We start from the raw sequence: 13981 nt of genomic DNA, 5'->3' as shown, positions 1-13981 counted from the left end.
GATACGAACAAACAGTTCGCTCGAAGGGTCAAAGTCGCATCCAACAGTCAAAGTCGCACCGCATCATGTAATCTTTTGTGGTTTGGCCTTCAGAGGTTGTCGTTCTTTTTGTCTCCTTTTTCCTCCCCCTCCGACATGGCATCGCGTGATTCGACGAGATGGATATTGTGGAGCTTAAAGACGCGGATGAGATGGGATATTCCTTGACGCAAAGATGCGGAGATGACGAGCGAGGCTCTCTCTCCTCAGCTTTGGCCTCCCATGATGGAAACCACCACGTGAATTGTCGACTAATCTCTCTCTCTCCCTCTCTCTCTCTCTCTCTCTCTCTCTCTCTCTCTATATATATATAGAGATAGAGAGAGAGAGAGTGAGAGAGAGAGAGAGAGAGTGAGAGAGAGAGAGATTAGTCGACAATTCACGTGGTGGTTTCCATCATGGGAGGCCAAAGCTGAGGAGTATATATATATATATATATATATTCTAAAAACACTCTATACCCCTAAATTAATCAATCATTTTTTTCGATTCAAGACTAAAATACTATAATTATTCCGAAGAGAGAGATCAACATTGAGAATTTAATACGATTGTGTAATCATGTCACGTAATTATTAATCACGGACAATCTCCACTAATCTTTTGTTACACTCCTAAGTTTTGGCAGCCTCAACATCATTCATTAGGATCATCATCATCCACCACACTTTTATCTCACGAAAAAGAATGTGAGTTGAGCCCTCAGATCGACATCTAACGGTCAAAAGAGAACACAGTCATCGTGAAGCCAACGTTGGAGCCATGAAAACATGACCACATGATCCTAATCATACCACGAAATAAACAATGTGGAGTACTTAGACTTGCCCATGGGGAAATGAGTATGTCATGCACTTGATTAGTTCTGTAATAGTTTGGACCATGGAAAATGAACCTTACAAGTTAATTTAATGTGTCACCAAGATCATATAATATTTGTCGATTATATATATATATATATATATATATATATATATATATATATATATATATATATATATAATATCTTTTCTTATTAATAGTATTAATAATATTTATAGTATAGATGTGATAAGGTATATTATGGGTCCACGTCGCATCACGAGCAATGCCACGTAGTATTGCAGTCAAGTAAGCAAGAGGGGCACCCCCACGCATCGAGCTAGGGACCATATCAAGGCATGACTCGACATGTCCCGTCCCGAAAAGTTTGGGACGGCGCCGCATGACACCGTTCCATGCGTCTCGGAGCGACGGCCACACAAAGGTACCACCTCACCTCCTGAGGATCGGTTGCTACGCCTGCGTACGACTGACCCTCACACAATAGCATAAAAGCACATGGCCGGGACTCGACCAGGAGGGAAAAAAAAAAAAAAAAACAAACTCCAACCCGCGACTGACTTTATCGTCGGAGGGACCAAAGTTGGGAAACACCCGACGACGATCTTTTTTGCAGGAAAGTTGTCATCGCAGGCTAGAAGGCGCTGATCAAATTCCCGTTGCCAACGCTCAAAGTGGTGTTCGATCAGTCTCGAAACCTGGCTCAACCGATCAGAGACTCTCAACATTGCCCAGTGGACCAGGCCGTGCTGACTCTATCAACCATGGCACATCGATCCATCAACAAGATGTATAAATCATGTCTCATCGTTGTAATGATACTTCAAAGAAAAAAAAAAAAAGGTAGCAATATATGTCATCGCTTATTTTCTTGTCGCACGAGGATAATTTCAAAGAAATATCTATAAATTTTATTAAAAATTTTAGATTTTTAATATATTTTTAAAGGTGAGTTCCGAAAAAAATTACTTTTTGGTGTTTTTCCAAGCTTATTATTTAGAGCCTCGTTCTTACTTATTATATTTTTTTAAAAAATAATAAAATAATATTTTATTATTTACACTTATTATAATTTTATTTTTTATCTTCTTATTTTTTTTCCTTTCTATAGTTCTCTATTATGTACCATATTATTATCAACTCTTTTATAGTGGACAATTTGTAAAGACCAGAAACATGATATCTTGTTATATCTTTTAGACTATAACGTAATATATATAACCCTAAAAACATTAAATCATCATAATAAATGTCAATAATTATTTCTTACATCCTCCTCTTTCATGTTCATTATTTTTATATCACTGATTAAGAGAAGGAGGACGAGAAGAATAAGAGAAAAAAAAAATAAAAAAATATATTAAAATTAAATTATAAAATAAAAAGACATATACGACCATTTACAAAAAGATAACTTATGAATATTCAAGATTTTAAACATGACATTATAAATAATAAAAAAATATTACAAAGAGAAATATCCTTCTAAGAAACACATAAAATACCTTCGGCCATCTATCCTCTGTTTTTGAGCAATTCCTTAAAACACTATAACATAGCATAAAAATATTATAATATAATATTTATTTACTAAATTATAGTACTTTCAGGTATTACAAAAAATAAAAAATGCTATATTATAATAGTGTTTTTGTACCATCTTATATTATTTTCATGATATTACTGAAAATACTATAACACATTGAAAACATCATAAACACACTGCTTAATATTCGGTAAAAAAGAAGGACGATGTTTGATTTTTCAGAATTCTGTAAATGAGGACGCTTTTGGGATAAAAACACTTATATTTTACGAGAATTTGCTAATTTTTAAAAGAAAAACATATAAAATTCCTTAAAAAAAAGAAGAAATATTTAGTTTTTGGGCTCCTCAAAGAATCACATCGAATCGTGTCGTCCTCTCCGCCTCCACACGAGACAACCACCGAATAGAATAATCGAGCCGGGTTCCACGTGGTACAAGTTGGTTGGTGCTCGGGATTAGTTCCCAGTGTCACGCCCAGGCAACCCCAGTCTACGTGGGCCCCGGCGCGGTCGGGACCACTCGAGGTGACCACGTCAGCAACCGACCCCTGCCCTTACAGTGTCATTCTCGTCATTTCATTCTCTCCTGAAATAAGGCGTTCGCTGCGGCTCCTCGGGAACAGATTCCTTACACTGTTCCGCCCACGTGGGCGCTGCTCCCGACAAAAGAACGCCGGCGGGCCCGATCGGAAACCGGTGTACCGACGAAGCCCTAACGTGCTCCTCAGGCACAACACCCGCGTTATCGGAGCGCCGGCTGAGGTGGACCGAATTAACGTTACCCAAGGTGACCGCACCCCTTTCGCCCTTTATATCATCTTTTCCTTACGCTCTCTGTTCTCTTTCGGGTCAGGCGAATTAATGTTCTTCTTCCTTTTTCCCACCTTGGAAGCGAGCTCGAATCCGCGACTTCGCCTCGAGGGTTGCTCCTTGGTTGCGTCGCTCGGGCCGTCTCTCCCTTCGCCTTCCACGCGGTTGTCGGACCCCTCACGGGCCCGCTGGCGAAGCAGTCGTCGCCCTCGCTCGCGGAAGGCAGTGGACTTGGTCTAACTTTGCGACTTGAAGTTTTCGTCTTCTCTTCTTCTTGAAAGATTTCGACGAGCACTTTGGTAGGTTTTGTTGTTGGATTGGTGAAGATCGATGAGGGTCCGGGGGAAGATCTGGCTTCTATGACGACGCCCTATCGGCGCCGGCGGCTCGGTGGAGTGACCCCCAGATGGAATGGCAGGTCTCGTTGGCTTCGGAGACGTTGAGAAGGTGAGGGGGTTTCGCTGTCTGCCTACTTCATTTGCTTTTTTGGTGGTTTCGTAAGAGACATTTTGGATGTTATCATGTTTGTGAAGCGGCTTCGTCGCTAAATCTGCAATCTTTTGTTGTCTTTTCCGTTTCTTTGGGGTTATTCTCATTTATAAAACTGGGTCCTTTTGTTTATTTGGGGCTTCGATGCTGCTGTAGGCATTGGAAATTTGTTGTCACCTCTTAACCTCAAGACTGGTAGCTGTCAACTACTAGAAGCAGATGCTCTCTCTAGTTATTATAGAAGGTCAATAAGACAAACCTGGTATAAGACAAGATTTTAATTGTAGGAATTGCTGATTGGAATATGAAGGGAATGATGAATGATTTGAGATGAAAGGTGAACCACATTTCTTCGGAACCCTGTGCTGGTTTTTTTCAGATAAAGTTACTGTATGTTCCTTTTGTCATGTTCATAGTGCTTGGACTTTGATTGGATGCGGTGCGCATAGTGCTTAACTACCGTCAGTTCCCAATAAGCCTTTTATCAAATGTTTAGATTTCGGGTAGCCATTATAATGTTAATTATAGTTGTTGTTATTTTTTATTTTTAATATAATAATCTATTCGTTTTAGCCTGTTTTGAATGGTCTCTGTTCTCAGAGAAGAACCACTTGTCCTTTTCAGTCATGCAACAACAGAACAAGGTCTCTTGATCTGGTTAATACATCTATGTTCTTTTAACTATTTAATAGTTGCTATTTCTGATATCCACAATTCTGAATATTTTGCTTCTCATTTTGTTTGCCATTTAGATATTCAAGGATAGATTTGAGACAGAGGTGTGGATTGCAGGCCTCAAGGCACTGGTTTATTCTGGTCAAGGTGGACGATCAAAAACTGATGTACGGAGAAATAGTGGACCGTATTTTGATGTAATTGATACACCTTAACCACTGCAGCTAATTACTATTTAAAGTTGCTCTTTCCAAATGAAGTTTCTCGACTAACTTCAGCCTTCAAGGATGCAGGTTGTCACATATATGCTTATAAGAAGGATATCATTCTTCTTCATCGAGTACCTTGTTATCTAATTCTGCGGTGACCTGAAGTTGATTTCTCTGTTCAAACCATTTGACACAGCATTTCATGTTTCTGACATATTCAGCATATGGTTCTAGCTTGTAAGAAGTGAAATTTACATTGTAAATATTGGTTTGAAAATTTTGTGCTAAATCCAGCTGTCTGATTTGCGTAATTTAGACATTTCCTTCATATTTCAGATATTTCATCTATACCTTGCCTTCATGTATGTTTGACATGAATGTTGCCTGTTGTTCACCCTTAGAATGAGGTAGGTTTCTGCTACTCAAGTACTGTTGCACTTCTAAGGGGCCTAAATTTCCTAATTCAAGCATCATATATAAATGGTCAGTCTACGGAAAATGGCAGGACTTTTTATTGTAAAAAGTTATTAGGTGGTTAGTAGAGTAAGAAGCTCTATGCCTTTAGTTATCTTTTGACCTAGATTAGCTATGCCCTTATTCATTTTATTGTTCAGCGAGATCATCTTATCCCTATCTGATTCTACTATAGTCTATCTGGATCGGTTACATCTGATCTTGCTGCAATAAGAGATTTTCTTTTGCTTTCGAGCAAACAAACACACTGAAAGTGTTTAAAAATGAATTTCTATCCACCCTCCGTCTTCTGGCAAAGTTCAAATAGATCTGGTTCCGTTCGTACTGGTGGATCTTCAGTTGTTTCAAAACAACAAGTGATTTTGTTTTGGTTGATTTCAGTTCAAAATGGATCCTAGAAATGGTTGACCCTGATACTAAGCCTTTTGGCCAGTCTCAAGTGAAACTTTGTGCATGGTGGGAGGACTGAGAAAGTAGTAAACGAAACTCATTGCTATGTGATCTTGCAAGTTAGAAACCTCTGAACTGGAATGAATTTGCCTCGTATTTGAAATCGGTGGAATGAATAAGTTATCATCTGATTTACTCCAAGAGAGTTTGCTTTGTGCTTGCGTGTTTTGTTGTCACAGGTGTGGTTGTGCTTGGACATGGTTCATATAGTTGCCATAATTCTTTGAAAAATATAGTTGCCATAGTGGATGATGTCTGCCTCATTCGAAACTGATCGTTCCAATGCCCTTGTGTGGTGGGGCTTTTGAATTGACATGATCAAGTTCCTGTGTGGTAAGCTGCCGTACATAATGCTGTTGACAAAATGTCTCATTTTAGGGCTCAAAAAATCCACATTGTAATGGTCCTTGGAGCCATGATGCAACTAGTTACACATTCATTATATTGCAGGAAAATGGAATAATATGCATAGCACCATATATTTAGCTGATTAGTTTAAATATTCTTGTTGGTGTTTCTTTTATAATGTGCTGCATCCATATGAATGTGGAAACATGGTGAGACTTTGAACTCTCAGATTCAGATGCTTGTTAGGGGCTTATGCCATGTTCACTAGGCATCACAAGGCATGCATATCTCATTGATTCATGAGGAGTGATTTGACTGTTTATCTTTTGTAAAGCTGTAGACCATTTTGATGTTCCTTCTAATACATAGCAGACATGGCAAAGGTAGTAAGTAATATTCTGATAGATAGTTATTTTCTATCGGTCTTATATGAATCATAAGTTCACCTAAATGTAACTATGCATGATGCCTCTGATCTTTTTTTTCTTCCTTGAAAATTTTGGAAGGAGAAATTCTTGAATATATATATTTTTAATCTTGGAGTATGCCTTGACTGAAATTAGCCTTTTGCATATATCCTATGTTTTTTGAACTTTCTTTATCCATTCAACCGCATGCTGCGATGGATGTTAATACATGGCAATGGACAATTGTTTCAGGATTTCAAGGATTTGATATCTAATAGTCCAAGTGATAGCTCAATTGGTTCCATTCTGGATAATAGTTCTCCTGACATCAATTTTAGTATTACAACTTCACCCAAGGTCACTTCTGAAAATTTTGTACATTTGGAAAGATCAGATGTAGCAAATATGCTAGTCAAAGGTGCCTCTTCAGATATTATCAGAGTAAGTGTCTCTAGCGCGCCTAGCACATCAAGTCATGGTTCTGCACAAGATGACTGTGATGCATTAGGTGATGTTTATGTCTGGGGTGAGGTCATATGTGAATTTTCTTCACGAACTGGCACTGAGAGGGGTACCAATTTCTCCAGTGGAAGAGCTGATGTAATTTTGCCCAAGCCCTTAGAATCCAATTTAGTTTTGGATGTTCGCCATGTGGCTTGCGGAGTCAGGCATGCTGCTCTTGTTACAAAACATGGAGAAGTTTTTACATGGGGTGAAGAATCTGGAGGATGCCTGGGCCATGCAGTTGGAGCTGATGTTGTTCACCCTCGGCTTCTTGAATCTTTAGCTAACACAGATTTGGTTGCTTGTGGGCAGTTTCATACTTGTGCTGTAACTTTAGCTGGCGAACTTTATACTTGGGGTGATGGCACTCATAATGTGGGCCTTCTTGGACACTGTAGTGATGTCAGCCACTGGGTACCAAAAAGAGTTTCGGGACCACTGGAAGGTCTTCAAGTTGCATATGTTACTTGTGGCACCTGGCATACTGCCTTAATAACTTCGACTGGGAAATTGTTTACATTTGGTGATGGTACGTTTGGTGTTTTAGGTCATGGAAACAAAGAGAGTGTTGCATATCCAAGGGAGGTTGAATCACTGATGGGTTTGAAAACCATTGCGGTTGCATGTGGAGTATGGCACACTGCTGCAGTTGTGGAGGTTATAGTAGCTCAGCCGAATGCCAGTGTATCATCTGGAAAGTTGTTCACTTGGGGTGATGGGGACAAGTACCGACTTGGTCATGGTGACAAGGAGCCGCGTCTCAAGCCTACTTGTGTTGCTTCATTGATCGACCACGATTTTCACAAGCTAGCTTGTGGCCATAGTCTCACTGTTGGCCTGACAGCTTCTGGACAAGTTTTTACTATGGGAAGTACTGTTTATGGTCAGCTTGGTAATCCACAGTCTGATGGGAAACTTCCATGCTTAGTTGAAGACAGGCTTGTTGGTGAATCTGTTGGCGAAGTTGCTTGTGGTTCATACCATGTGGCAGTTTTAACAACAAGGGGTGAGGTTTTTACCTGGGGAAAAGGTGCTAATGGAAGATTGGGTCATGGAGACATTGAAGATAGGAAAACACCAAACCTTGTTGAAGCTCTGAAGGACAGAGCTGTTAAATATATTGCCTGCGGTGCAACCTTCACAGCTGCCATATGCCAGCATAAATGGGTGTCAGGTGCAGAGCAATCACAATGCTTGGCATGCAGACAAGCATTTGGGTTCACCCGCAAACGACATAATTGCTACCATTGCGGACTTGTCCATTGCCATTCATGCAGTTCCAGGAAGGCCTTGAGAGCAGCCTTGTCTCCGAATCCTGCAAAACCATATCGAGTTTGTGACTCCTGTTATGTTAAACTGAACAATGTCTTGGAATTTGGAGTTAATAACAAGAGAAATGGTTTACCTCGCTTGTCAGGCGAAAGCAAGGACAGGTTTGAAAAAGCAGAGACAAAATCAACAAAGTCTGTGATACCTAGCAACTTTGATCTCATAAAAGATCTGGACACTAAGGCAGCCAGGCATGGAAAGAGAACTGATTCCTTGACATTTATTCGAGCCTCTCAAGTCAGCTCACTCATACAGTTGAAAGATCTTGCTTTGGTTGGTGGGATTGATCTGCAGCGAGCAGGTCCTAGAGCACTCCACACATCCCTGGTACGATCCGTAAACCCTTCTAGAGCTGTTTCACCATTTTCTAGAAAATCTAGTCCTCCACGTTCTGCATCACCAGTTCCTACATCTTCTGGAGTTTATTTCTCCAAAAGTGCTACTGACAGTCTGAAGAAAACAAATGAGCTCTTGAATCAAGAAGTTCAGAAGTTACGTGCACAGGTATGGTAAATGTCCTCATCCTTCATTGGATAAATTATTTAGCATTGGCAGTCCACTTTCTTTGATCACCTGGATCTGCATTAGGTTGAAAATCTGAGACAGCACTGTGAGCTTCAAGAAATTGAGTTGCAAAAATTAGGAAAAAAAGCTCAAGAAGCCATGGCATTGGCTGCTGAGGAATCTGCAAAATCAAAAGCTGCAAAAGAAGTTATTAAATCCCTTACAGCACAGGTTGTTTCTTGGTTAGCTATCTTTATTACTTGCCTTTTATTGTAACAATAAGTTTCAATTTTATTCAAATCTTAGGGTACTTATAAAAGAAGAATAGTGGAGCTATTCCATGATATTATATATATATGTGGTTGTCCTGATGATCGTGATCCTCTTATATTTTTCGATGGATATTGTAAATTATTTGTTGGATTTAGGGCCATCATGTAGTTGAGTTTCTGCAAATGCCACCTTTTTGTGCTCTAAATACTCCATATTGTAAATTTCCTCCTTTAATTCCCGACTTTATCATTCTACATTAAGCTGCCTCTGTCTTGTATGACGTTTGGAATTTTGTATTCAGACCATTTCTAATTTTTAAAACTAGAAGGTTCAGATGGTGATGGAATAATGTGAATATGAAAATAGAAACGTTATTGTAGTACTCTGATATTTCATCAAATGTCTTTGAAACTTAAGACGTCCCTGCCAGAAAAATTGCGAGACCAAAAATCTGTGGTCAGGATGCAAGAACAAATTGATGCTTCTTTTGCGAGTAGATGTTTCTGTTGATCAACTCTCTTACAGATAATTGTCATTGACCCCTTCAAATGTTGAGATACTAATAGGCTCTAAATGATGGTGGAAGTAATGCTAATAACAAATTTATTAATATAATCCTGTGACACTAGTATCAAGTATGATTGTTGGTAATGTTACCAAGCTTGTTGTCAGACATATTATGTTGTTAAGGTTCTTCTAAAAAGATTGAGGCCCCAATCCTGCTGATTGAAAATGAAGCATGGGACTTTGAATTGAAGTAAGATTCACTGAAGGTGATCTGAAATTTTAGAAGAGTATAGAAACAGAAGATCACTTGCTTTATGACCTTTTGCATATTTTTCTTATGTATGCAAAATGAAAAACAAAAACCTTTTCCATACCAAACTATATATAAGGTCATTTCAGATTTGGATCCAAACAGTTGATGTTGATCTAAACAATTTTTGGTACATGCACATGAATATTTGATGTATTTTGGTGCTTCTTAATTGTTATCAATTCAATTTATGTTCGTTGCCATTGAAACAGTTGCTTTTTTCATCTAGTTGATTTATAGGTCAGAAAGCATCAAAATGTTTGGATTTTAGCTGATCATTATTTTAAATTCCCGATATTTAATTTTTAGTTGGATTAATCCTTCCAATAGGAGATTAGTTCAACTCTCCTATTCTGTGCATATATACTTACAGAGGTATACATATAAAAATGTTTTCAGCGAGAATTAAAGATTGTTTTTACATTTTTTGTTCATTAATTAATAGCCTTTCCAGATTTTGCTCTAAAGGAATATCAGTCTTGTCAAACATGTAACCTCACAGTAAACTTACGGGCACGTCATATAGGTCCTGCAACCTGTTTTCCTAATTTTCTCAAGAGTATACTGCTATTTGGTTGGTTCATACTTTTACAAACACTTGTACTTTACGAGACTGACCTGTGATTGTTATTGTACAGCTTAAAGATATGGTTGAGATATTACATCAAGGGGTGTACAAAAATGATGCGGTAAGACTAGTAGACTCACCAAATGGGGTGGGCTCACATTCTGGTCCATACTCCATTCTAGAAGTGGATCATCAGTCAAGATTTAATGTAAACAGTTCTCTGACTATGCTGTCTTTTTCGACTTCGGAGTCTATTCTTGTTGATGGAAATACAAGTCAGAATCATACATTAATGAATGCCCGAGAATCTAATAAGCTGAACTTAAGTTTACAAGACTCTCATGTGAATTCCAATGGAATGGAAGAAGACTTCACTGCAAGACAACGTGACAGTAATGCAGAGAAGTCATCATCCGGCAGTAAAACTGACATTGATAACAAGGAAATTGATAATCCTCCAGATGGGGAGATGGTCTATAAGTCTCCAAGCCCTATTTCATCAAATATTCAAGTTGAGGCTGAATGGATTGAACAGTATGAACCTGGTGTCTATATAACACTTGTAGCTCTTCGTGATGGAACTCGAGATTTGAAAAGAGTGCGATTCAGGTAATTGTGACAATCCTTCTGTTTGTTTACCATCTCTATTCGGAACAAAATATTTATTTATTTTATAAAAAAAAATGTATTCAACCCTGCTCGATAGTGATAAGATTGTCTATGGCATTTGCTTGAATGACCCATTTGAAAGTGCTGCTGTCTCCTTGTTTGTTTGCAATCTTCTATACCTGATTTATGTTAAGACGGTTTGCTGAATACCGGCTATTCATGCCGAATTCCAATTGGCACTTCTGTTTGCCTACACAATCTTTGTGTTAGAGATTTGATTGTGCTTTTACTAAAAGTGGAAATCCTTTGCAGTCGAAGAAAATTTGGAGAGAATCAGGCAGAAACCTGGTGGTCAGATAATCGTGAAAAGGTCTATGAGAGATATAATGTTCGTGGGTCAGACAGGTTCTCATCAGCAGTATCAAGTCAATCTGCACTCAAGCCAGAGGAGGATTGCATGCATTCTTCCAGAGTTTGATCACGAGAAAGGGAGTAGCAGGAAACTTGGATGACATGTTGATATTATGAGATCATGATCATAATGTGACACAGGAACTTCTGCTGACCTGTGCTTTGCCCCTTTCAAGATGTGCAGTATATATATATATTCAATATATATTTTTCTACTCACCAATGCCATTTCTTCTTTAAATTTCACCTTCAAATCTGTTATCGTTTGTTGTATTGTAGTGTATATAAATCATCAAATATGAGAATAGTTGGGGGCAGAGCCTTTTTTGCCTAGTGATTGCAGATGAAAGTTTCTTCTTAAAATGTTAAATGCTATTGTTGGTGATTTTCTCTGTCATGATACATCTATTAGACAAAGCTTTTGTCTTTTCCAACATGTTTTGGATATTGAATGACAATATCCACATTTGGAAGTTTCCTGGCAGATCTAGAAGGGATAGATGGTAATTTTGGCTATTAACTGATGAACTGGCTGGTGGGCGTATCCAGATTTCCAGGATCCACAGCTGAATATGTTTTCTGCCAAGAACTGGTGTCGCACTTCAGTGACAGAATATAGCTGACAGGACTGCTGACTTGGCATGGGCCTCAATGTGCCAATTCTGTAGTACTCTGAACTCTGTGGCTAATAGCTAAATCATGGAAGATTTCTTATATGCCACTGGTGCAACTTCAGTGTATTCTGCAGTCCATTTTGTTGGTTTGATCTGTATTCTGGTTGGTCACTTGTAAATGCAATGAGGTTAGAACAGCACTCTCTTGGTTGATTCCAAATTATGATTATGTATTTGATAATGGTTGCAGAACTCTCCCAAAATTTTCTTACTGCTTGCTCTATAGAACTGATCATTCTCTGCAAGTGCAACCAACCAGTGTGCAAAAATCTCTCATGTTTTGATCTTTTATTTTTGGGTGAAAAAGAAGAGATTGTTCTATGAAATCAAGTTGCTAACAGTGTTTGCATCTTTAAGCCCATGAATTTGGAGAAGTACATTGAATTTCGAGACCACCATGATGCTCTGGATTTTGTGACTTCTTGAATGATTTGCCTTTTCTTATTCTTGGAAATTTAGGTGGGTTGCAGAAGTTCCAAAGTTACAAGCTGCTAATCTGCATCTCCCATCAACTCCATGGCTGTCATTCTGCTTCTTGGCAATGCAAACAACACCACCACAGCAGAACAATTTTGGCTTACATAAAGATCCAATCAAGCCATATCTTGGTGATCTGTTTCCTCAGCCTACCTCTCGAATTCTGCACCATATGGCATGACATAAAGTAAAAATTCCTTACCCAAAGATCAAATCCTTTTATCTCGCAAGATCATATTGCTTACCATTCAACAAGCAGGGAAAAGATGAACATCGATTAATGATGATGAACAAACAAATTAACACAGGAGATCAATCCTGTGCTGCTATCAAAGTCAGCTGGTGTTAGAAGACCTGTAGCTCTCACATGGTCGGCCAAAGTCAAAGTCCAACCTGCACCCTCCTCCATCGCTGGCATTTCCTTTCCCGTCGTCTTCTTCCGCGACTTCCTCTCTCTTCTTCCAGTGGAACAAGGGAAGAACAAGGCCTTGTCTTCTTCTACAAATCCGGGAACTGGTTCAACAGTTCCCAGAAAGCTCCAGGGGAAGGAACAGTAGGCGTCGACAGCAAGTTGTTACTGGGACTAGCCAAGAAGCTGCCGCCGTCCATGAAGCTCCTGTTGTTGCCGTCGACGTTGCTCTTGTTGGCCAAGACTGGACTTAGCTCGAGCAAGAAGCCCAGCACGCTCGGATCGAACGACGGCGAGAACAGGGTCGGAGATATCGGGAGGAGCGAGGCCGGTACGGGCGACAAGACCCCCGGAAACGAAGCCGGCCGGTCCACCGTCGCTTCCCCCTCGATCTCGAACCCGCCCACGGCACCCATCCGCGCTCGGTAGAGGTCGGATGCATGCGGCGACGCCGCCTTCTCGAACGTGGCGATACGGGCGGCGGGGGAGAGCGCTTCCCCGGGCGAGGGCAGCGAGGGTTCAGTGGAGGGATCTGAGCCGGGGCCGGTCAGTCTCTGGACGAGGGACATGAACTCGCTGGGGTTGGCGTGGATGATCTTGGGGGAGACGGTGTAGATGACCACCGGATCCCGGTCGTGCTGCGGCTGCGGCTCCGGCGGGTACTGGTGGTGCGGTGGCGGCGCTACAGGTGGCTTCTTGATCTTGCGCGACTCTCTGCTTACCCTGAGAGGAGCAGGCCGTGGGCCTTGCAGCTCTCGCCTCGGCGACGGTCGGGGTTCCGAGGGATCCATGGATGGGACTGATGTTTCTGGGCGGAGAAGAGGGCTTAAGGTGTCGAGGGAAGCTTCCTCCAGGCCAACGCCAGAGCGAGAAGGGAAGGAGAGAGGAAAGAAGCGATGTGGAAGATTACAAGTCTACGTAAAATATTGGGACAGCCGAGTCAATGCACAGATTGATACATCAAGGAAGAATAGATGGAGGAGGATCCCTGTTAACGGAGAATGGAGTTGTACCGGTCAGCATGTCGGTCAACAAGGGCAGGAGACGTTCTCCGGTGGGGAGAGAACCAAGAGAGGCTTCAACGGTGACAATTACAGTTATGTTCTTGTTTTGCCTCCTCCTCTGTGTTGTGCCTT

At 40.4% G+C, this 13981-nt stretch overlaps 2 protein-coding genes across 5 annotated transcripts; one reads left to right on the top strand and one right to left on the bottom strand.

Annotated features, from left to right (window-relative positions):
* Positions 1-3236: 3236 nt before the first annotated feature.
* LOC103987689 (PH, RCC1 and FYVE domains-containing protein 1) lies at positions 3237-11670 on the top strand. Of its 4 annotated transcripts, none has more exons than XM_065187158.1 (6): positions 3237-3665; positions 4500-4675; positions 6523-8607; positions 8692-8838; positions 10336-10874; positions 11187-11670. In XM_065187158.1, the coding sequence occupies exons 2-6, from the start codon at positions 4670-4672 to the stop codon at positions 11350-11352; spliced, it is 2943 nt and encodes a 980-aa protein (XP_065043230.1). In that variant the 5' UTR covers positions 3237-3665; positions 4500-4669; the 3' UTR covers positions 11353-11670. The 4 variants fall into 4 exon arrangements, with proteins under 4 accessions (XP_065043230.1, XP_065043229.1, XP_009404342.2 ...); XM_065187157.1 differs by having other exon boundaries at positions 4460-4549; XM_009406067.3 differs by having other exon boundaries at positions 4460-4579.
* A 1020-nt stretch (positions 11671-12690) lies between these two features.
* LOC103987688 (protein MKS1) lies at positions 12691-13981 on the bottom strand. Its single transcript, XM_009406066.3, has one exon. The coding sequence runs from the start codon at positions 13634-13636 to the stop codon at positions 12935-12937; it is 702 nt and encodes a 233-aa protein (XP_009404341.2). The 5' UTR covers positions 13637-13981; the 3' UTR covers positions 12691-12934.

The sequence above is a fragment of the Musa acuminata genome, chromosome BXJ1-6 (genome assembly GCF_036884655.1).
Source record: "Musa acuminata AAA Group cultivar baxijiao chromosome BXJ1-6, Cavendish_Baxijiao_AAA, whole genome shotgun sequence".
NCBI lineage: Eukaryota > Viridiplantae > Streptophyta > Magnoliopsida > Zingiberales > Musaceae > Musa > Musa acuminata.
Note: the sequence above shows the minus strand (reverse complement) of the source record. Positions and strands in the feature narration are given on the sequence as shown.

Coding starts and splice junctions, on each gene's coding strand:
- LOC103987689 (XM_009406067.3), top strand. CDS start 3,630: ATGGCAGGTCTCGTTGGCTTCGGAGACGTTGAGAAG. Junction 8,608..8,691: donor TTCAGAAGTTACGTGCACAG/GTATGGTAAATG, acceptor GATCTGCATTAG/GTTGAAAATCTGAGACAGCA. Junction 8,839..10,335: donor TTAAATCCCTTACAGCACAG/GTTGTTTCTTGG, acceptor GTTATTGTACAG/CTTAAAGATATGGTTGAGAT.
- LOC103987688 (XM_009406066.3), bottom strand. CDS start 13,636: ATGGATCCCTCGGAACCCCGACCGTCGCCGAGGCGAGAGCTGCAAGGC.